Raw genomic sequence first — 24,015 nt, 5'->3', positions numbered from 1 at the left:
TAATATTTTCTGATTTGTGATACAGGTATCAAGTTCCTAATTACTTACAGTAAATGATAGAGGTAATGCCCCATGTAAAATCTAGTTTATAATTAATTTTGGATTAATTCTGTTAACTCATTAGATATTTGCCTCAAATGGAGACTCTTGTCACTTAATACTGATATAAATAATGTTCATCATGAGATCTGGAACTGTGGAAGAAGTCCCAACTCTCTAGAAAATAAGTAAGTAATGACATTACAGTAAATCTGCGCTCTTTCACTACCAGCAGAGTTACTTTCCTCAGCACAGTTCCATTAAATGTACATGGATCCTAATAAGACATCAGACTGATAATTATTTTTATATTCATATCAACTATATTTTATGCCTCTCAAGATTGTTGTATTTATAAATAGTTTACAATACACTGCTATTTAAGTCTATAATAGTAGGCATGTTCCTAAAGTCAACAGCAGTACTTAACAAGCAAACCACTTAAAATATGTCCTCAAGTCATTTTGATAAAAGAATTACTATTATAAACATTGACTATAGGAACTGTTGAAGAGCAAATGTTCAAAGAAACCTCTATTCTTTGTAATTAGCAAATTAGTTACCTTTATTGAGTAAATATTCTTGATTGACTGTTTAAATACCACCAAAAAGGTAGAGCAAAATATTAGGAGCAATAGTAATAACAGTAATAACACTAGGGCTTTTAGAAATCATGGAAAGACAACATTAAGCTATTAAGTGCAGCATATTGTACATTCAGTAGTTCGTGGAATACTAAGTCAGAACAACATTTTATATCCAATATACAGTACATATTTGATTTGTATTTTCATATGTTTTGAAGATACACACACACACACGTACATATAAAAAACATCAACTAAACACAAATGCACATGTTCAATGACTGTGGGTTTAGTATTTTGTTATGAATAGCATAAAACCGTGTGCAAAGCCATTCAGCTATCAGTGTCCAAAATCTGGAAGCCCAAGCAAAACATAAAGAGGAAAGCATAATTATTTCTATAAATAATGTATTTTTCTTGCAATAATCAAAATAATTTGATAGGTGCAGTATACCAGAGAATTTGCCCAAAATCCCTTTGGGCACATTCAACCCAACTCATTATTTGAATGACAAAGAAAAGCTGCTAATTGATTCCATTCAGAGGCATAAAAGGAAAGTGGAAAATCAGGATTTTCTGGTGAGCTATTATATAAATTATCATAGAGATGAATATGTTTTGTTCCAATAATTTATCTGGGTAGAATTAAATAATTCCATTTTTATTAAATTATATAGAATCATACATACACTTTGGATAATTAAAATTGCGGTGTTTTGGAAGGTAGTGATTTTGAACACAAAATTTAAGTGGCATCCCAAATGAATCAAATTGTTAGAAAGAATTATTTACCAGGATCATCTAAGAATTATCTTACCCCGGGGTCCCCAACCTCCAGGCTGTGGCCCTAACAGGCCTTGGCCCCATTTGGAACTGGGCCACAGAAGCAGCAGGTGAGCATGTGCACACGCACAGCTCCACTTGCGCGAACAGTGGGCAAGTATGCACACACAATGCCATTTGTGCAAGCAGACAAACCGGAAAGACTGGATCACTGATCTATCCACAGCCTGATTTTTTGGTCCAAAAATAAATCAGAAAAACTAGACTACACATTCTCTTCCTATGATCTAGCATGAGGAAATGTAAATACGAGTATTTATGTACAGTATGTATGTCTCTCATATGATAGAAATTTCCATAAAGGGAAAGAAGTATAGGTACATGAAATGGATCAATTTTCATTAAAATGAAAGAAAGGAGGAAAGAGTGGGCAGAGAGTGTTGAGCTGCATTCTTGTAATGTAGATGCTTTTGTAAATGTCTATTTTTTGTAGCTTTTATTAGAGTGGGACAGAAGTCATGTGGACTGTTGTATAACTAAAGTATAATAAATTTGGTAGAAATAACTACAGTAGAAGGATTTGCTCATATAAATTCTCCTTTTATTAAAAATGCCTATAACTTTTTTTCAAGATCGAACAAATTGTCTCAGAAACAAGCTAATTATAAAATGAAGAAGATCTGCGGCAAATTTTAGGAAGATGAAATTTTGAATAAAGAGGAAGGCATGGTGTCAGACAATAACGATGTCCTCTTCCTCAATTAGATGAAAAAGTTTACTTACAAGAAGCTTAACTCGTTTTTTTAAAGAAAGAAACAGACTAGATGGCCATGCTAAATGCATAGAAAAGGCAAAAATTTCCTTGAACTGCACATCCCCAATATTTTCCTGAAAGGGACACATAGGAGATATTATGCTACAGTCAGGACATTGGTCCAACAATCTTGGTGATTCCTACTCCAGTTGTCTATATATTTAGAAAGTATATAGTAGGGTTGTAAAACCTGTGTTCCAAACTTTGAGACACTTTCTGTAAACCTTGAAAGGTTCTTCAGTGACAAATACAAAATCACTAACACTTTACCTGTAATATTATTCAGAATTCTATTTTTATCTATGTTGAGATGGGGAATGGAAAGTTTTTATATATTATCTAGGGATGTCATTTTTTGATTAACTGATTGATATTCTGCCTTTGTACATAGTAAATATTCAAGGTAGCAAATAATAGGACTTTTTTCACTGAGTTTCCCATTCATAATAAAATTGTTATTTAAAAGAATAAAAAGTAAAAACATCTATCTTACTTTTGGGTCATTTTTACAGCAACTTCGTTTGATTCAACCACATAAATTCGTTAAACATACAGATGACAGCAAAACTCCTGCTAAGGATGTGAGTAATTTGGACTGCAATTGTATTTATAACTTTCTTGGAAACATATATCATTAATATTAATGGAAATCAGAGATAAGCATCAGAACTTAACCTAGCGTACAGTTTCAATCTTGTATGGAAATACATTCTTATGCTTTTTAAAATTTTAAGTATTGAAGTTTAACAGAGCATCCATAGCCGAGAATGAAATTTTAAACCTTATTTAGATTAAACTCAGAAGGGGCAAAAAGTGTTAAAAATGAAAACAAAAATAAATATTAATATGTGCAAAATACATTATTATTCCCATTATAGTCCATTTAAACAATCTGTTTCAATATGTCTTAGTCAAATACTATATGGTAGAAATAATTACAAAACATGCAATAGAAAAGCAATTAACTGGGATTCAAAACTATTGTTAACTATCAACAACTAAGCTCAGACAATATTAAGAACTCCACAGTTCAACCTGAGCCACAAATATTCTACAGTCTACAATGGAGACTGTCATTTATGTATGCAAATATACATATGAAAGTGCAAGATCCACTCTACATATTTAAAGTATGCTATAATAATGTATTTTCTCTTCAGGGAAAAACGTATTTCCTTAAATAAAACTACATCAACCACAAGTACAAGAGAGGAATCATTTGCTATGACTAGAAAACCTAGCTTTTCAGGACTACAACAGTTAAATTGGAATTTAGAAAGCAAGAGTAGACCCCATTTTTCAATCCTGGTTTGTACTGTAAGTCAAGCAAAAATAAGAATTTTAATAGAATGCAATTTTAGGATCATTTTTTCCCCAAGAACTGACAAGAGTTGGGAATTTGGAGAAAATTTCCATATCCAGGCTTAAAGGTAATATTGGATTGTTGTTTTCTTGTTTTAAAAAAAAATGTCTAGAAGAATGTCTACCAGAAGCCTTTTTATAAAGGTTCACCTCAAGCCTATAGACACCTGGCTATGAAAAATGCAAGTAGAGGATATATGCAACAAGCAGATTATCAAAAACAAGCATTGGCAAGGCAAACAACTTGTTCAGAAAGGAGACATTATTTTTATAAGGATGAAAAAAATTCCACAGTAGAGGACAGAAAGGATCATAGTATGGCAAAGGTATAATATATTTCAAAATGCTGAAAAGAAAAGCCTGACGATAGTTACAATGTACTTAATAATTTGTATTGTAATATAAACACGAGTTTTTGTTTGCCTTATGGGATTTTGTTAAATAGATTGCTAAATGAATGTATAAAATCAAATGATTTTGAGAAGGAAACCTTTTTTTAAACTATAGGTAGTCTTTGACTTACACCCAATCATTTAGTATAGGAACTCCCAACCTTTTAGGCACCAAGGACCGGTTCTGTGGAGAAACGTTTTTTCCGTGGACTGGAGGGGGTGTGGTTTTGTGTGCTGCCTGCATCCTGCGAATGGGGCTTTGCTTGTATGCATGCTGCAGACCGGTGCCGGTCCATGGACTGAGGGTTGGGGACCTCTGACTTATTAACAAGTAACAGTTCAAGTTACAACTAACCCAAAAAAGGGACTGGACCCAGATTCGAAGTTCTAAACTTTGGGCTCATGGCAACAATTACAGCGATGTGCAGCATCCCATGATCATGTGCCCACATTTTATGATGATTTTGCTGAAAATCAGCACTTATTAAAAAAAAACATGTTCATAGGGAACCAATGATTTGCTTAATGACCATGGTGTTCTCCTGTAGACTGCAGAATTTGCTTTACATTCTTGGTATAGCTTAACAACTATCACAAAAAAAACTACAGACATAAAATCACATGACCAACCCATTTTATGACATAATGGGCAGGCTCCAATATGGTCTATGTCAAAGTCTACCTATATTCTTTTTTCACTGTTTTTATTTTTATCTGTTTCTTTTCTGCATATTCATTTTTTTTATTTGTTATCCAATTTGTCTTAACTTTTATCTTTTTTAATTGTAATGTTTCAATAAAATTACTACTTAAAAGGTTTGGGGGGAAAACAAGACTTATCCACAGAGAAAGGCAGGACGTAAGACACTTAATAGAGAGAAAGAATGTTAGAGGAAATCAAGTCTTGAGATGCTTGCATAGATGTTTAGATACATATATTTCTTTATACACTTATTTGCAAGTTAGCTATAAATTACATATATAATAATGCATCTCATGTTTTTTTGGTGGAATTAATGCACATTCTATATCCAATGTAATAGATGTTCATATGGAACATAAAGATATCTGATCTTATTTCAATAAACAGTATTTTAAAATAACTTTTTAAAACTTCAGACTGATAAAGGGAGTTGGCTTATGGGAAGTGAGAGATTTGGGGGAGAGAGAGAGGCATTTCAGATGTTGCACATCTTGCCTTCTAGGGATTCAAAGACTGAGTTGAGTAGATTGTATTGTTGTTCTTCCTTTCTTCATTCCTCCCTCTTTTCTCTTGCCATATCTCCTTTCTTCTCCCCTTGCTTTCCATCCCATTCTCGGACTACCATTGCTGGGTCTTACAGTGCAGGGATCCCCAACCCTTAGTCCATGGACCAGCACTGGGTCACAACATGCCAGAAACGAGTCAGCACAAACAAGCAAAGCCTCATCCACGGGATGCAGGCAATACATGAAATCATGCCCCCTCTTGTCCCCAGAAAAAGCTCTCTCCACGGATCCGGTCCCTGGTGCCCAAAAGGTTGGGGACCTCTGTTATAGTGGATAGCCTGTTCGTATTGTACTTTGTACAGTGCAAACATGCATCTACCTAGTTTTGGTAATTGGTAGCCTTCTGATCCTAATCTTGTGCCATCATGATTCTGTTCCACATATGTGGAAATTATCAGGTTGGGGGCAGGTTGCATTACACCTCATCATTTGTCCAAATAGTTTTTATACTACCACATTGTATTGTTTACATTTTTAAAAATGGGAAAACAACTGTTAATAGAACAAGAATGCAGAAGAAATAGGACATTTGTACAAAAGATTACCTTTCTTAAATGTTGAGGTTGTTTATTTAGTGTTTATAATTGATTTAAATTAGTAAATAATTTGAGAAAGGCAGTTCTTATTTTATAAGTCCAACACTTAGCCTTTCACTTTTCATTAACTATTATTAAATAATTCTCATACAGATGCTACCTTCAGTACATTTTGAAAGATTGTATTATGAAGAACCTGAATTGAAAATTGAATCAGATAACAAGCCAGAAATCATTTATGTAAGAACCTGTTTGTTTTGCTTTGCTTTTCCTTGATCTGAATCTATTCCAAGGGAGGAATGGGAGCTGTTTTCAAAAGCCAAGAGGGCATTTGAGGATTTAGGGAATCTACCTGGGATAACTTTATGTACATTGTTTCTGATAGCTAAATTAAGCTTGGCTGAACAAAAGTGGGGAGGGAATCTTGAGTGGAAGTGTATGTCATGTTCGTTTTTTGGGTTTTTTTCCCCTAAATCTTAAAATATATGCTCTGGATAGATCCAGGTTGAAACAAATCAGTCTCTATTTTTGTAACTTGTACTAAACTACATACTCCTCCAATAATCAAATTAATAGATCTGCATTCAGTCAAAGTTTAATATAAAACAAAAGCTAAGGAATAATGGAAACATTGTCGCTATCATTACTAGTGTAAATTGTGTCTATAGAACCAAAAAACAGTGCTACTTGTGGAGTTCTTTTCTTAGTCTTCTCTTAGCTTGGTTGTTTGCTTGCAGACATTTCATTATCCATCTAAAAAGGTAAAGGTTCCCCCGCACATGCGTGCTAGTCGTTTCTGACTCTAGGGGCCGGTGCTCATCTCCGTTTCAAAGCCGAAGAGCCAGCGCTTGTCCGAGGACGTCTCCGTGGTCATGTGGCCGGCATGACTAGACGCCAAAGGCGCACGGAACGCTGTTACCTTCCCACCGTAGTGGTCCCTATTTTTCTACTTGCATTTTTACGTGCTTTCGAACTGCTAGGTGGGCAGAAGCTGGGACGAGTAACAGGCGCTCACTCTGCTACGCGGCACTCGGGATTTGATCCACCAAACTGCTGACCTTCTGATCGATAAGCTCAGTGTCCTAACCCACTGAGCCACCGTGTCCCTCACTATCCATCTAGGCAGGGCTTTTTTGTCATAGAACACCCAGAACGGTGTTCCAGCACCTTTTTTGGATGGAACCTTGTAGGGTAGGCAAGGCGGATTGTATGACGTGTGTGAGTTCCGGCACCTTTTTGTTTTGTTTTGTTTTTTTACAAAACACTGCATCTAGATAACATCAACAGCATGAGTGAGTGTGGGATTTGCTCTCTTTTTATATGTAGTAGTTTGCCCTGCAAGTTTTAGTGGGGGTGTGGTTTTGGCCATGATAATTCTTTGATTAGAATAGTATTTTCTGTTTGATTGCTTAATGAAATATCTACATGCAAACAACCAAATTTAGACAGCATCAATTCTCCACAGTTCAATTTGAATTATGTTACATATGAGTTATATATACTCTTCTGTTAGGAGTGTTATTTATCTAAAACTAAGACATAAACTAAAATTATGTTAAAGCTAATTTGAAATAATGTAACACCTATTTAACTATATACTTATTTAAAGTTGTTCAAAAGTTAGCCACAGTTACATATTAAAAGATGGAGATTAAATCAAGATTTGATCATGTTGGGAAATAGAATTTGTCACCATTTAGGAAAGTAGAATATTTTGATAAGAAAGCAGAGTTTGTATGTAGAAAATCAGAATGACTTGGGTACTTTATCAGATAAGGAGACATAAAACAAAATTTAACATCTATATAAAAAAATAGCAAGATAGTAAAATGTAGGCAGTAGATTCTATGGTGCCTATATCACACACATATAGTTGAGTAGCATATAGATTTATTTTTATTTTTTTGTATCTTGCCTGAAGAGCATTGAACTGAGTGTTAACTCAAACATTTAATCAGTGTTAAGGCCCTTCTCAGCTTTGATAGTATGATGTGGTTTAAGTATCTCATCAGGCTAAACATACAAGACCAGCTGCTTAGGAAAACATTAGCAGTAGAGATGCCCTTCTTGTCTTTCCCCATCTAGAACTTGTGTTAGAATTCTCTTGGCTTGTTCATACCCCAGAGGAAGGAGAGCCTCCTATGAAAAGCTATAAAAGTACATTTTATCAAGAAGCTATCACTTTCACATGGCACTAAAATTGTCTGTTTATGTCTGGAGGGTCAATCCTATAGGGAAAAAAAATAACTTCAGATACTTTGTAAGTAGCTTATGGCAGCTGTAGTAAAAAGGCATTTCTGTCCTGTAAAAAGTTTCAGTTGCTGAGGCTGAAGTTTGGGTCTTCTGAGTTACATAATCCAGAAGCCTGAAACTCAATTCCAAGGCATCTAAGAACTTTGACTTGTTGCGTTTGTGCCCATTTTATTGCCACTTGTAATTTTGAAGGCAATTAGCAAATAGCAGGGTTGTTTTCTTTTTTTTTTTAATATAATATTTTATTGGTTTTCCAGTTTTACATTTAAGTATTTAAAAAGCAACGTGGTGGCCGGGTTAAACGATAATTCAATAACAAAATCTTTAGTACAAATCTCAGGTTACATCATCAAATATTTCTTCTCTTTTTTTCCCTTAACATTTACTATCTCATATTCAAGCTAGTACATTTCTAATTATATCAACTCAGTAAAAACACCATTATTACATTTATCAATACATTTTTAGCTTATACATATTTTAATTAATCTTTGTAAAACAATCCATGTCCTGTTGTTAATTTGTATCTAATTTTTAATTTCTCATCAATATTCCAATTAACCTTTAATATCCATAATTTTCAAACTTTGGGTAACCAAGGTTTCCCTTATCTCATTTCATTAGAAACTGTAATATCGAAAATACACATTTTACCTTTTTAAATGTAATATTGTTCTATTTCCTAAAAAATTTCTATTTCCCACCATATTAAATCTTCTACTTAATAATAAAATATCCCCTTTTAATAGATCAAAACCTAGATAGATAGATAGATTGATAGATTGCCTGGGTTAGTCAGTAGTCAATAAATCAAACATATTCCTGATAGTTAATTTTCATTTCTCTTTTAAATCTAATTTTTCAATATTAAATCCTTTTTTTTCACTAATTTCCAACTATTTTGAATCTAATAACCCAAATTCCCCTTGTCTCAGCATCTCCTTTTAACCCTCTAATTGACAGTATAAAGTCCCCTCTAATAAATCAAAACCCCAATTTTCAACCTTATTCTAGTTTTCTTCCTTTGCCAACTAGGCTTCCATATCAACGTCTTTAGATCATCAAATAAATCTCCCTCCATTTTTATATGTGTTATTTGAATCAAAGGAGACCATTTAATTGCCAGTTTTCTGGAAGGACTGGCCCATTTGTATTCATTAAATTGTCACCCTGTGATTCCAGTCCCCCATATTTGCTCTGGTACATTCGTCTTCAATTCAGTGTGTTCTTCTTTCTGAAATTTCTTCTGGTTTGTATAGAAAGTCATTTCCATTTTCAATATTGTCACTTTCTTGTCTGGATTATCCATCAGCTGTACTTGTTGGTCAGTTGAGTCCTCTGTCTTAATATTTAGCTGTTCCACTTCTGCTGTCTTCTGCATTGTTGATTCTTTAGTTGCAATCAAAATTTGGCCTTGTGCATCTAAGCTGGTGTCTTGGTCTTTTATTTTAGGTCTGATTTTGTCACAAACTGCAAGGATGGTTTCATGTATTGCTTTTAGCATGGAGAAGATTTTTTGCTGGTCTTTGTCCTTCTCTTTCGTGTGTTTGTAAACAGTCTTTCTAGTGTATTAAACAAAAATCAGTAAGTGTTTACATTCACAGTTTAGGTAGGCCAGTTTCACTGCCCAGATGTTCTCTTACAGTTGGATAGTGCCAAGGTCAGGACAGTCATATCTGGGTCTGGGCTGTGAGCCAAGTCTCTTTTTAGGAAATACAAATTGCCATACCAAGCTTCACCACAAGATGTCACTGGCACCATTTAAGGTTTTTTAAATCCCAAATTTTTCTGGGTTCTTTTCCAATTTTATTTCTTTTTTGCAGAACTTCCAGTAAGAATAGGACACTTTAGGGTCCCCAAGTTTCAAAGGCATATAAATCCAATTCGATTAAAATTGTTCTTTTTGATGCTTTATTCCCCTGGGTAGTCAGATGCCGCTATTCTTGGAGAGTGGGGTAGAAATTCCCTTCCCCCTCTCCTCACAGGGAGATAGTACTTCAAGGAGCTTTTACAGGAAAGTACTTAGGATAGAGAGAAGATAAAATCTCACCCAGCTTCATCTGTGTTGCTTTCAGTGTGCTTGGTAGTAAGTTTGACTTCGGCTGTCAGCAGCTGAATGACGGCCATATTGCTATGGCTGATCTTTTTCCTGTCAGTTTGAAAAGCTGCCCTGGATCAAGCAGGGGTTCTTCCACGATCAAGCGGGGTCCTCTCCTTGCTCGTCGCCCCTACAGGGCGACTTCCAACCCTTTCCAGGGTCCCCCAGCAGGAGAAAATGAGACACTGGAGACAGAGCTTTCCTCCATGTATCCGCCAACGCCGCGATGTCAAAACAGAAGTCAGCAGGGTTGTATTGTTAACTTCATCTGTGCAGTGGGTGGCAACTTGCCTAGGCCAGTCTGAGACAGAATGATTCTACCATCCACGTAAAGTAGCATTGAGATATGTCTGTGTGCTAGCTTTGGTGGAAAAAAATCAGAAGCATTCTGACAGACCATGGGAGTTGATGTCAAATTTGAATAGCTTGTGTTCTATATTCTGTCCTCCTCTTCTACTTTTAAATAGTTAATTGCCTTATTCTATTCTTGTGTTTGGCTGCAGTATACTTTGAATGACTAACAAACAAATGAAGACTCAAATTGAGCTTGATTTTGGTAACTATGGACTACCCATATAGTTTCCTTGTATACAGAAGTTGTATACTATTATCTTCCTCTGGATGTTTGTAGTTCACCTTCCAGAGTGGCCTACAACTCTTGAACTTCCTCTTCACTAGAGAACTGAAAAGGTCCAGCAAGATCCCACCCCACTGTAGGGGAAGGAGACAAGAGGTCAGCTGTAACTGGCTAGATGCTACCAATTGCTATAACATTCTTCTTCTGATTGTTACTACTAAAAGATTTATTTAACATACTTGGGAGTAAACATCTCATTCACTTGTATTTCTCTATTATATTCTTGCAAAAAAACCCAGTTTTCATTACATATAGCATAATATTGCTATGCTGGGTCCATACAACTTTCTAAAATTCTGCTTTTAAATATTCTTTATTACTTATGACTCATCTGTCTTGACTGTTTGGTTTGTCAAAAATACTGTACAGTCTGTCTCTAATGAAGAAAAAGTCCCTAAACAGTTACACTGGTATAATTTGCACGTGCTTAAAAGAATTAACCATTGTCAGTTAATTATGTTACTGCATATTAGCATTTAAAGATACTATTTTACAGTCACTTTGGAGACTGATGTTAAGTAGCATTATGGAAAAGAAAACAATTGGCTTCCAGAAAATAATGCAAAACAAACATTTTAGAATAACTTAAGAATCATTTGCATCATAAAATGCATAATAACCAGAGATTAAAATAAATTTTGTTTGCATTCACAGAGTCCATTTGAAATGTAAATGTGGTAGTAAATCTTTGTTGTTTTTCTACATATAGTACACCCAGGAAACCTTCAAGAAAGACTTTACATGAAATTAGGAAGAAAATACTTTTTCCTTAAAATACTTCTTAATAGCTAATGGTCTAGACTCTAGAAGCAAAAAGTTCCTTGCAAAGTGGAGGGGGGACACATGTTTGTAAAATAGCAAATATCTCACTTCTTACTTGTTTTATTAAATGGGGCAAACAGTTGCTTCTAACCTATAATAGTTTCCAAGAAAGTAGATAAGGAAATATATAGTTATTCCTCCAATGCAAAAATTAAAGCGTGTGAATAATAAAAAGAAAAATCAAGGTGTGAGTAATACATTTTAAGTTGAAGTTAATTATTTAGGACTTGCATGCTACTTCTTTATAACCAAAGTGTTTCACTGCAGATCATATCATCTGATAGTGAAACTGAAGATCTGCCCAAGAATGAATTGTTTGCAGGATGCTTTTTAATGCCAAAAGGTAATGTTGATGTTAAACTCTTAACTTGTATGTGGATTAAAGCTAACAATCTTACCTTCAGATGTCGTTTTATATCTTAAATGCGCTAAAGGGGGCAAGGGGTCATTGGATGAAGTTATTGCAGAAGTTGGGAATTTTTATTTTTTTGTTTCATTGCTAATACCTTCTCTCTGGGTAAAAGGTAAAAACAATTGAAGTACTAGGATACTGTATAATCACAACATCAAAATGGTCATTAGAAGGTGTTTACTGAATAAACTGCAGAGAACTCTTTATGCCTGTATTGTAGATGGCAACCATAATAACAGTATATGTGGTATAATGCACTGCATTTAAAAATAGTATTGTTGTATGATATTAAAGGAAGAAGGAAAAGTTTTTGTTGCTGTCTAATAATACTGAGTGATCAGGAATGAAAGACATCTCTAAAAGATTTCTAGTAATCTCTGCCCTGCAGCAATTACACAACATAGTGTGTTATTTAACGGGGTTTGGGGGTTTTTTTGCACACTCTGTAATTGTATTATGGAACATCCTTCAAAAGGTGAACTTCCACATGAGAGTTTTCATGTCCTAAATAACTGGAAATCATAATGAAGCTCATGTTGGTCAAGCCATGACCAAGTTCAAATTCTTGTACAATTTATTAGCTAATATAACCAATTAACACGTAACTACATTTTCCACTCATTTTTTTCAAAACCCCAACTTTCAGGAAGTTCTCCAGTTTTCTTATCCTGGCCATCTGGTTAAATCCATGTTTAATAACTTTGTTTATTATTATCTTAAATGTTTAAACCACATGAAGTAAAACAGGAACAGTCTGAAGAAACAGCAGATAATTTCCTTGGTCTAAACAAGCATGGAAAATCTAAAAAAAGGTATATGCTATCAGCAAACTCAAAAAGGTGAGTGAATTGGAACACTTGGTAGACAAATTCTGGATTTCTTCTATTAGCACTGTTTAGTGTTAGCCTAGGATTCAGGAGAATCGATCAAATCCAACTCAGCCACAGAACTGTGCTACATGGGCTTTCACTGGTTACTTAGCCCAATCTACTACATAGAGAGAATTGTTTGGGAAAAAATAGAATGGAATGCAGTGTATGTAATTTCAAAATGCTAGAGGAAAGGCAGGATATGAAATTAATAAGTGAAATACACTATATAAAAGTGAAATACACTGTAACATTGCAATAGTTTTAATGACGAGGACTGAACAAAGTCAAAGTATTGTTTTAATTGCATATAATTAATTTGCATATAATAAATAATTTGCTTAACTTTGGTAAATACAAAAGTATATACATGTAATATTAGAAAAGCATCACACTAGTAAATATTCATTCTGTTCAATCAGAGGTAAACATCCTTTGAAATATAAGGACTTAAGCAGAATTTTTCCATTATGTTATTTCTGATTGTACAAAGCAAATGCCACTGCAAAGAAAAATTATGATTACTTATTAATTAGAATTGTGATTAATTTTAAAAATTAGATATAAGCATATAATAAAACAGTATATGATTAATATTAAATTATTTTTAAAACTGTTGATGCTCTGTGTTGATGAATGTTAATTCTCAGTACAGCTAAAGCCAGATGTCAGTTTTATTTGTTGAAAGCATGTCTTACCATGCATGTTTATAAAGCAATGTCTTTGGAAGTCATGCATGAATGCTAACTGCTCACATATCCTCAGAATACGTTTGCTGTATACATTTGAGCATGTCTTCCTCCTGAAAAAAACAGTAGGACCTAAACATTTGAAAAGTTCTATTCTGCCTCCCCTCGTTTTATAGAGAACTAAATTTATGGGATTTACAGGTGAAACTCGAAAAATTAGAATATCGTGCAAAAGTTCATTTATTTCAGTAATGCAACTTAAAAGGGGAAACTAATATATGAGATAGACTCATTACATGCAAAGCAAGATAGTTCAAGCCGTGATTTGTCATAATTGTGATGATTATGGTGTACAGCTCATGAAAATCCCAAATCCACAATCTCAGAAAATTAGAATATTACATACAATCAATAAAACAAGGAGTATACATAGAACAGTACCGGACCTCTGAAAAGTATAAGCATGGATAGGTACTCAGTACTTGGTTTGGGCCCCTTTTGCAGCAATTACTGCCTCAATGCGGCGTGGCATGGAAGCTATCAGCCTGTGGCACTGCTGAGGTGTTATGGAAGACCAGGATGCTTTAATAGCAGCCTTCAGCTCTTCTGCATTGTTCGGTCTCATGTCTCTCATCTTTCTCTTGGCAATGCCCCATAGATTCTCTATGGGGTTCAGGTCAGGCGAGTTTGCTGGCCAATCAAGCACAGTAATCCCACGGTCATTGAACCAGGTTTTGGTGCTTTTGGCAGTGTGGGCAGGTGCCAAGTCCTGCTGGAAAATGAAGTCAGCATCCCCATAAAGCTCGTCTGCGGAAGGAACTATTTAGTGCTCCAAAATCTCCTGGTAGACGGCTGTGTTGACCCTGGACTTAATGAAGCACAGTGGACCAACACTAGCAGATGACATGGTTCCCCAAATCAACACAGACTGTGGAAACTTCACACTGGTCTTTAAGCGTCTTGCAGTGTGTGCCTCTCCATTCTTCCTCCAGACTCTGGGTCCTTGGTTTCCAAATGAGATGCAAAAGTTGCTCTCATCAGAAAAGAGGACTTTGGACCACTGAGCAACAGACCAGGCCTGTTTTTCTTTAGCCCAGGTAAGACGCTTCTGACGTTTGTTGTTCAGGAGCAGCTTGACAAGAGGAATACGACATTTGAAGCCCATGTCCAGGATCCGTCTGTGTGTGGTGGCTCTTGATGCACTGACTCCAGCCTCAGTCCACTCCTTGTGAAAGTCCCCAACACTTTTGAATGGCCTTTTCCTGACAATCCTCTTCAGGCTGCAGTTATCCCTACTGCTTGTGCACCTTTTTCTTTCACACTTTTCCCTTCCATATAACTTTCTATTAATGTGCTCTGATACAGCACTTTGGGAACATCCAACTTCTTTTGCAATTACCGTTTGAGGCTTTCCCTCCTTGAGGGTGTCAATGATGGTTTTTTGCACAAATGTCAGTTCAGCAGTCTTCCCCATGATTGTGATTCCTACTGAACCAGACTGAGAGACCATTTAAAGGCTCAGGAACCCTTTGCAGGTGTTATGGCTTAATTAGCTGATTAGAGTGGGACACTTTGAGCCTAGAATATTGCACCTTTTTACAATATTCTAATTTACTGAGATTGTGGATTTGGGGTTTTCATGAGCTGTAAGCCATAATCATCACAATTACGATAAATCACGACGTGAACTATCTTGCTTCGCATGTAATGAGTCTATCTCATTTATGAGTTTCCCCTTTTAAATTGCATTACTGAAATAAATGAACTTTTGCATGATATTCTAATTTTTCGAGTTTCACCTGTACTTAACATCCTATAGACAAGAAATATTGTGTATTGAAAATGTAAGCAAACAGAAAATTATCTGAATTTGTAACTTGCAATTGCAAAGGCCTCTGAGAAATCTTGAGCAGGCAACACAAATGCCAACCCAAGTGAGCTAATGATCTGACAGGGTCATTCTAAGATCTAGTATCGTAGTGATATAGCAACTTAAGCCCAATCAGATTATTTGTTCATTTGGCTTAGCAATCATTGAATAACAGGTGTCTAAACTAGAATATTAAATAAAGATGATTTAAAAGTGCACAATCTGATCCTTTTAATTTAACGTTGTGCTTTCAATGTGGTTCTATCTGCTTACATTGGGTATAATGTAAAATTTGTAATAATGCCTATGGTATTTCTATTTAGTGGATCCATAGCAGTTACAAAAGAAGACAAAGATCAAGTCTGTATTGTGGGAGAGAATTTAGTAGCAGTTTCTTCACACATAACTGAAAATTCCCAGAACATAAATAAAACCAAGATGATTCAGACATTAACATCTCGTATCAAGTGAGTGGTCCTAAAGACCAAGTTTATAAAGTACATAAAGGAATGTAAATATACTTTAGTCAGTGTGTGTCCTTGTAAACAGTGCAAAGTCATATTTTTAGGCTGAATTTCACACCAGTAAAATGGCCATTTAATTATTGTTGCATTCTGTGAAATCAGTGCTAAAGATACCTTATATAAAATTCTCCAGGGACTGTTTCAGTAAGAGCCACAATTAAAATTAGGGTGGGGGTAGCTATTATACTTTTTTGTTTTACTAAGTAGGTAATCAAAAGAATTTACATTTTCAGACAGACATGATAATTTGAACAGCACATTTTTGAAAAAGTACAATTGTACTTTTTTGTTAAAATCTGTTGTATTACCCACTCTATTTTGGACATGGGGAATTGCTGCATTATGATACAATCATTCACAATGCCGTATAAAGAGCTTATTCATTTTTCTCCTAGAAGAAAAATCCTCCTGAGCTGCTAATTGGTCCCAGAGGTGCTAATTACTACATGGAACTCCTTTGGGATAGGAACAGAAACTCAGGAATAGCTTTTTTGTTTTACTCCTCTAAGTGAGAAAACAAATTGGTTAAATGGATTTTAAAAGCAATTCATTATTTTTTTAATATGTTAGTTTACAGAAGTGTAGTTTTAAGGACTGGAATGTTGTAAAAACAGCAATAATTTCAGTTGAACACAGAAATGCCTAAACTGTCTGGTAAAATATATAATGGCTGTGTATCAACCTGGTTTCAATAAAGGGTCTTGTGTCTTTAACGATAACAGATGTACATATTATCACCATTTGTGGATGTTTCTATTTTATCAATTGCATAAAATATACTCTCATAAGTTTGAATATATGGTATTAAGTCTGGATTTTGAGTCTCTAGGAATACCATTCCTACTAATAGAAAGAGCAAAGCATTGTATGTACATCCTCCCCTTAAAAATGTCCATGAGAAGGTTTTCTCCTTCATGAAGTTTCTAGAACCATGTAATGACTGGCATGTATGGTTGCTTATTTTGCTGCAATGTTTCATTTTCTTTTCAGGGAAATATTGCTCTATTTTTTACCTGAACGTGATAAATCAAGAGAACATATTACATCTATGTGCCCAGAAGATGTTTTATCTATGTTCAATGTGAGTGAACATTTAAATTATATTAAAATAAATGTGTCAACGTATACATACCAATATACTAGTATTCTTACTGAACATCATTTATTTAGCAATCATTCAAAGTTATGCTGATGCTGAATAAAGGGACTTACACCCTTCATTTTTTTCTCATTGGAATTATTTGTAATTATGCTTTTAATTTGCCCTTTTTTAGGAATTTCCACCTATCTTGAGTTTATTTTCTCATTAGTTGCTTTTACTAGCATTACATGGTCATTTCCACTTCTTCAGTTAGGTTTTCCACGCTAGTGAGTATCTTGTGAAGGATACTTGATATCTTATGCCTTCCTCAACCCGAGTTCACTAATAAGCCTGTTTCGGACAGGGCAAGCTGAAGACTCAGAGACCTGATGCAGACTGGATTGCAGCTATAACTTCCCATTTTTCTTTGAAGATACATCATTTGCTATTGGAAGACATCATATATATATTAGGCAGCTAAAAGTAGACATCAGCAACAGTTTATTTGTCCTCATTTTTATCTAGATGTTGTTTACAGCACTGCCTCATTCATTCATTCATTCTGGGTTTCTTAACATAATAAATACTTTTAGTATATATAGTCTAAGACCTTCTCTTCTGTTGCTTCTATTTCTTTCAAGCAAATGTCCTTCAGCTGCTGTTTTTCACTGATATCGCACAAAGTTTCTATTATACCTGGAAAATCATATTCATCTTCTTGTATTAAGAGTTCAAACTCATCTTGTTCTGTATTCTGAGAGTTAATGTATAGCCAACAAATGCCCTGAACCTTATGGCCCAATTTTCTTTCTTATTTTTAATTGAATGTTAAATGGGCACTATTTCCAATTCCACTTTTTCATCTAGTCCATAAGTCATAAAAGAGCCGAGGTTGCCTACCCCTGGTGTAGCACTTAAATCTTCTTATTTCAAGGTTTTCATCTCCAATCCATGAAGATTAAATTTAAAGCTCTTCTAACCCTAACCAAACTCAATATGCTTTCCCCAAGTACATTTTTGCCTTTTCTTCCTTTTTTCTGAGGGGGGTTAAATCTATCTCCCGCTAACACTTAGCAGGAAACTCAGACATTTATCTCAGAAACAGACTCTCCAGTTGGCATCATGTACATAGCCAGTCATTCATTTAAATCCCTCCTAGCCCTAATCAAATTTACTGTACTTGAAACTTTCTCATTTCAGTTTCAAATTCCCTATCACAACTCCTTTATGTAGATATTCATTGTCCTGTTTTGCTTCTATTCCTGCTTCTGAAAACTCAGAGCCTAAGAGAACCTGAAAACTGTTTCTGAATTCTAGTAGTGCAGAAGATCATCTGTATCTCTTGCTTCCAATTGTTACCATTATCCTCTGGGCTTCCTGATTTATATTACTTGGCTCCTTTCTTTCACTATGAGTTTATGTTCTAATACCTCCTTTGTCTGAACTAATCATTCTCTCATTAGGTAGTATCTGTTTTCTCATTAGGTTAGCTACACTCAAAGCATACCCCCCCCCCCCGCTACTCCATCCTTTCAAATATTCTTCAAGAACTGTTGCCAAGTTTGTAGATTCTGCAAATATATGCCAGGTTCTTAGACAGAAGAACAAACTTTCTAGAGATATTGCATGTCACAATTGCAAATTTCTTCATCTTCATTTTTGTTTCTAAAGGCACCAACATCAGAAAGGGTTTTAGTTCTTCCTTTCTTAGGCCTTCTAATATAGACTCTTATCTTAGAAGGAAAATTACTTAGGGAGTCCTCCTTAAACTGCCTTGCAAATTTCCACTGGCAAACTTCTTGTAGCTAAAGTGAGTATAAATAGTTTCATACAGAATTTTATTTTCCATAATTTGTTTTCTCAACATAGGGGATGAAATTGAGCAATGAATCATGCTCAACTATTTTGTTTGTAAAAATGTATATGTCACAAATTCACTACACTCAGTATGGGTTACAATATAAAACTATTACAAAGTGTAAAGACATAATATAAATAATTAAAACAAGATAATTTATTGTAATTTTCAAATTTTTATAACTCTCCTTGTGTATTTATTACAATTTATTATTTTTAAATCAGTAAATGCAAATCTTAGTTACATAGCCATTGAAAATCCATGTTGCTTGCTTTTTACGAAAATTCTGATCTCTCTTTTTGAAATAACAACCAGATATTGGTTTTACATTTAAAAAGTGGACAAGGTGTCTTAGGACATCACCATGCATAGGATCTTCTTCACAATGCAAATTGCAGGTTGGAGATATGATCTCAGATTTGTACTGAGGTGTGTGTAACTTTACTATTTTAAGGCCATTTTTATTTCATTTATTATTTTCATTATTTCTGTTCCATTTTTGTCTATGGAGGCCTTTAAAGCATTTTTAGATCTTTCTTCTTTTGTTTGTTGTGTTTTGGTGACTTTGAACAAGTTTTGATTCCTGGTGACTACATAGACAACTCCATGCAATTTTCTTGAAAATACTTTTAGAAGTGATTTATCATTACTAGAGATGCCACAAGTTAATTATCTGTCTTTTGTAGATATTACAGGATAAGAACTTGGGCTTCCCAGTTCCTAGTCTACTACCTTAATCATTAAACCAAACTGTCTATATTAGGTCTAATATGAATTTAATTCTTTTTGAAATATTCTACTTTTGAAAGGCAAAACTATGATTAAAGTCATTGTAGTTTGATTTATTTATATGATTAAGCTATGTGATAACATTTCCTATGTACTTCCTTTTGTTTTTTTATTTTTGTAAAAATAGTTAAAAAGACATTGGGATCACAATAAGACTGTCGTTTTATCCATCGATCAGGTAAAACATAAAAATGTAACGAATATTTTCTGAACTGATTTTTCATCATTGGTAATAGATTCTTGAAAAAAAATAACAGTGAGATGCAATTCATGAGATTGCACCGCTTCATAGTATGCTTAATTAATACATGTAAAACTATTATTCAGCTGCTAGCTTTGTAACTTTATATTTGTTACAAATTGTGTTGGAATTATGTGCAACTCTTAAGTCTCTTAGTCTTGCCATTGAAAACCATCTTCTTGTGTTTATACTGATCCTTGTTTTGTGAATACAGATATTTTTCTAATCTAAAATAAAAGTTATCTGTATTCTCTTTATATACTTAACTTCAGGAGCAGAGCCCGAAGGGCTACCTTTAAAATATAGCCAGGGTAATTATGCTATAAATCAAATCTCCAGATTCAGCAGCAAAAAAATTTTTTGAGACATTGGGGCAAACAGCAGAACAAAGACTAGTATTTCACTCAAACCTAATCATGTTAAGCAGGGATGCACATTTTATAGGCTTTTGAATAATGTTGGGTAAGGTCTAGGTTAAGGACAAAAATTAAATTCAATTTATTTGTATTAACCTTTAAATTGAATCAAAAGTAGATATAGCTAATATGATAGGTTTTGAATATTTTTTCTCTTCACTTTGGGAAATACTAATTTAATAAGAACTCTTGGAACCACACAAGACATTTGGGGATTCTTTATCTTTGATGTAAGGGCATTAGCCTTAGAGTTTATAACCGCCTATTATCACTTAAAAGTGGAACTGAAATCTGCATTTTCACTGCATTATTCACAGTTTTAAGTTTATTTCCTAACCTCGCTACTTGAGAATTCTTAGCTGTATGACCAATCTATAATTCCTTCCAGTGGCCAGTTTCATAGTTGAAATATGTATATTGTTTTGTGGAGGAGGGAGGGAATTGCAAATTTATAGTGTCTTGGATATTGTGCTATAGAAAATGTCAGAGAGCCTCTTCCATAGAGAGGTTGAGCAACTGTTTAAAAGGAGGAGGATGGTTTCCTTAATAGATGGAAGAAAGTTGCACAGGGAATGTAAAACTTTGCTTAAAATTTGTAGTAATTTGCAAACATTTAAGCATATATTTCAGTATTTCTCACAGTATGAAAGACAACTTTCCAAAAAACTCCAGCTTCAAGAAGAACAATGCTTTCAAAAAGTCTGTGTCATTAAAAGACAAATTTATCTACGCAAAGAGCAAGTAAAAGCAACCCAAAAAAAGCTTGAACATCTTCGTAGAAAAATAGCCCTATTGCTATCAAAAATGAATCCTGTAAGTGCTATTATTCAATTGCAATATTAGATGCAATTAGATGACTTCTATTTCTGTAAAAGTTATATTTCAGTATTATCATTCTATGTCACATAAAATATGGTTTGTTTCAATATTTCCAACAGAGCTGTAATCCAAATGAGGTTCATTAGGAAGCCAAGGAAATAATTTTTAAAAAGGTTTATGGGCTATTATGCTTTTAGAATGATAAGCAATGGAAAATGAAAATATTAAAGTTGCCGTTTGTTTGGCAAGCTCTGTTTCCATTGACATATTAAAGTAAGAAGGAATATATTTTCCCTGATCAGTAGGATACTTTCATTTAATGAGATATAAATTAAAACTTAAATAATTAACCAAATTTTATTATGGGCAGACACTTCTAATGTCTATCTTTATGTATTGATACATAGAATGATATTTAAAACACTAGACAAGCTGGTCCTTACTTACAAATAGTTGTTTTTATATAACTCTGTAACAAAATAAAATGGAATCCTAGATTATTCAGTTATTTTAACTTGAATATTACTATTGATTTTATTAGAATTTTCAGTACAGGTGATTCAGATAAGTTTGCTCTAAAGCTGCATCAGAATTTCACAGAAATAACAGATATTAAACAATAAATTATTGTTTTAATATATTATTTGAAAAAATAAAATAATAGTAATAAGATAAGGTATAAAATTATATAATTTCCAATATAAATTATATACAACACATTCACACACAAAGGTCTTAACATACAGGTCTCCAAATATAGGCCAAAATACCCAAAAGCCATTCAGAAAAGGAAATAATGATTTGCAAAACAGGAGGGAAGCTGAGAATGAAAATATTTTCCTTGGCTGCTCTTTTTCTGATGGAGTTTAGCCTTATTTACACTTTTAAGTCTGAATAAAATATGAAATCAGTTATAAGAATGATTGTGCTGTCCCACTCTGTAAGTTCTGTCTATATAGTTGGAACAACTGATAAAGCTATCCCCTATTACAATGAAAATTCACATCCACATGAATGTTCATATCTTCCTGTGCAGCTTTACAAGATTGGGATAGAACACAGAAGTATCAGAGTTTGGGAGTAGGGCAAGCATATATTATGCATAATCAAATGTCTGAATAAAAGTTATCTTTTCCAGTGATTTTTTTTCTATTTAAATTTTCCATTCTAAGAAAACCATTGCATACGATAGTTGCCTGTGATACGTAGTTTTTAGCCAAAGGGGCTATTTAGGTTAATTCTATCTGGAGCTGTTACTATAACATACTATGCATTTTTTGCTGTCTGTTGTTTCAGCATCTAGTTATAAATAATCTGGAACACGTCGATACCATCCTGGAAGAATGTCTAAACCAAGAAATCCCTTGGTTCCTGTAAATACTAATCACTGATAAGTGAATCTACATTGTTGGATAAAGAAAACGGGAGTGTATTTAACACTTTGTAACGTATAATAAGATACATATGTAGATAACAGAAGGTAAACAATCTACAGTTATTGTGCAGAAGTCTTCCATGTTATAGTGTAAACAAAGTTCTAAATTGCACTTTTATGATTTACCTGTTATATTTTGAAATTATTGGAACCAGTCCATGAAGAGTATTTACACTGAAGTCTATGGGTGACATTTAGCAAGAAAATATTTGCTAAATGATTTGTATTCTATAGTCTATAGTCTTTTGAATATTCTTTTGGAATTATTGCAGAAATTATTAAAATAGTTTTTGTTTACTTTTATTGCTTTGAAATAACCCCATAAATGTTATAGAACATTTTGTATGAAAATTAAAGTTTTTTATGTCAAGTTATTAAAATTTACCACAACTCATAAATAAAGTTAATTTACAGCTTGATCGACTACTCTTATTGACTGAAGTAATTGATATGAACTTATTAATGGAAACATTTAATAGAGTTTAAGTATTACTTGCAGGATATTTCTCTTCCTTCCAATCATTTCAAGTATCCAATCTATACTTTTTGTTCCTGCTTTCTTTCTAGAAGCCTGAAATAATCATCTGTAGCTGATTTTTTTTATTCTGTTTCAGTTTTTCTATCTATTGCATGTTTTTCTCTCCATTTCATTTTCTTTGCCATAATCCTATTCTCTTTCTGAAATCACTAATTACTTTCTCTGTGTGGCTTCTAGACTTCCAGATATCTAGGCTGGTTGGTGAAGCCTTAACTATTGATCAGCTACAATGAAAACATTTCTAAATTTATGGCTCATAGATAAGGCAATCCAATATAATGAATCATTACCTTATGAATTAATAGTTTAGCATGAGACTCATGAATTTTTTTGTGAAAACCCAATTCAAAATTAATTAATGCAATAAAACTAATACCATAATGTTTAAAGATTAGAAATCCTGCTGTTTTTCTTATTATTTTTTGACAAATTAAAAAATACCTTCAAGAAGTTAATGTTTTAATATCTTGTAAACAACAGGATACTGATAAATACATTGATCTAAATTATAACTGCATCTGAAAGTAGTACAAGTAACATCACAAAGCTTTATAATGTTAAACTGTCAGGCATCAGTTCCAATTAAACTGATTTATTGCTCATGTCTGCACGGGAAACTAGTCAACTAATGGTTAGCACTATTTTAGCATTAGATAAAGGTTAAAATAATTCAAAAGCGATTGAACTTAGTCTGCTTGTGGCAACATAGAGATTCTAGGCTGATTCCTCTCTTCACTACACCCTGTACCCGCCCACCCCACACCCCGGCTTTTTCTTCTACATAAACCATTTAATAATAATTTAAGTAGGATGTTAAGGGAGAAGACTGTACAAAGGAAAGTGGATCAAAGCTTATTTGGAAGACAGAATTCTTCAACAGAA

General features: G+C 33.9%; 1 protein-coding gene across 5 annotated transcripts in view; it reads left to right on the top strand.

The window, feature by feature from the left end:
• MORC1 (MORC family CW-type zinc finger 1) overlaps nt 1-23,008 on the top strand; it is an 86,008-nt gene extending 63,000 nt beyond the window's left edge. For 3 of the 5 annotated variants that reach the window (XM_081327302.1, XM_081327301.1, XM_081327298.1), the window contains 12 exons: nt 125-227; nt 1,070-1,205; nt 2,736-2,804; nt 3,699-3,911; nt 5,936-6,022; nt 11,860-11,935; nt 12,744-12,843; nt 15,756-15,899; nt 16,947-17,037; nt 19,812-19,862; nt 20,972-21,154; nt 22,457-23,008. In XM_081327302.1, coding sequence (XP_081183428.1) covers nt 125-227; nt 1,070-1,205; nt 2,736-2,804; nt 3,699-3,911; nt 5,936-6,022; nt 11,860-11,935; nt 12,744-12,843; nt 15,756-15,899; nt 16,947-17,037; nt 19,812-19,862; nt 20,972-21,154; nt 22,457-22,537 — 1,334 coding nt within the window. In that variant the 3' untranslated portion in view covers nt 22,538-23,008. The remainder of the gene's footprint in view (nt 1-124; nt 228-1,069; nt 1,206-2,735; nt 2,805-3,698; nt 3,912-5,935; nt 6,023-11,859; nt 11,936-12,743; nt 12,844-15,755; nt 15,900-16,946; nt 17,038-19,811; nt 19,863-20,971; nt 21,155-22,456) is intronic. The other 2 variants (XM_081327299.1, XM_081327300.1) reach the window with 2 other exon arrangements.
• Nucleotides 23,009-24,015: the final 1,007 nt, after the last annotated feature.

This window comes from Vipera berus (genome assembly GCF_964194415.1).
Source record: "Vipera berus genome assembly, chromosome: 4".
NCBI lineage: Eukaryota > Metazoa > Chordata > Lepidosauria > Squamata > Viperidae > Vipera > Vipera berus.
The sequence above is the reverse complement of the archived record's forward strand: the minus strand, read 5'-3'. Positions and strand labels throughout refer to the sequence as shown.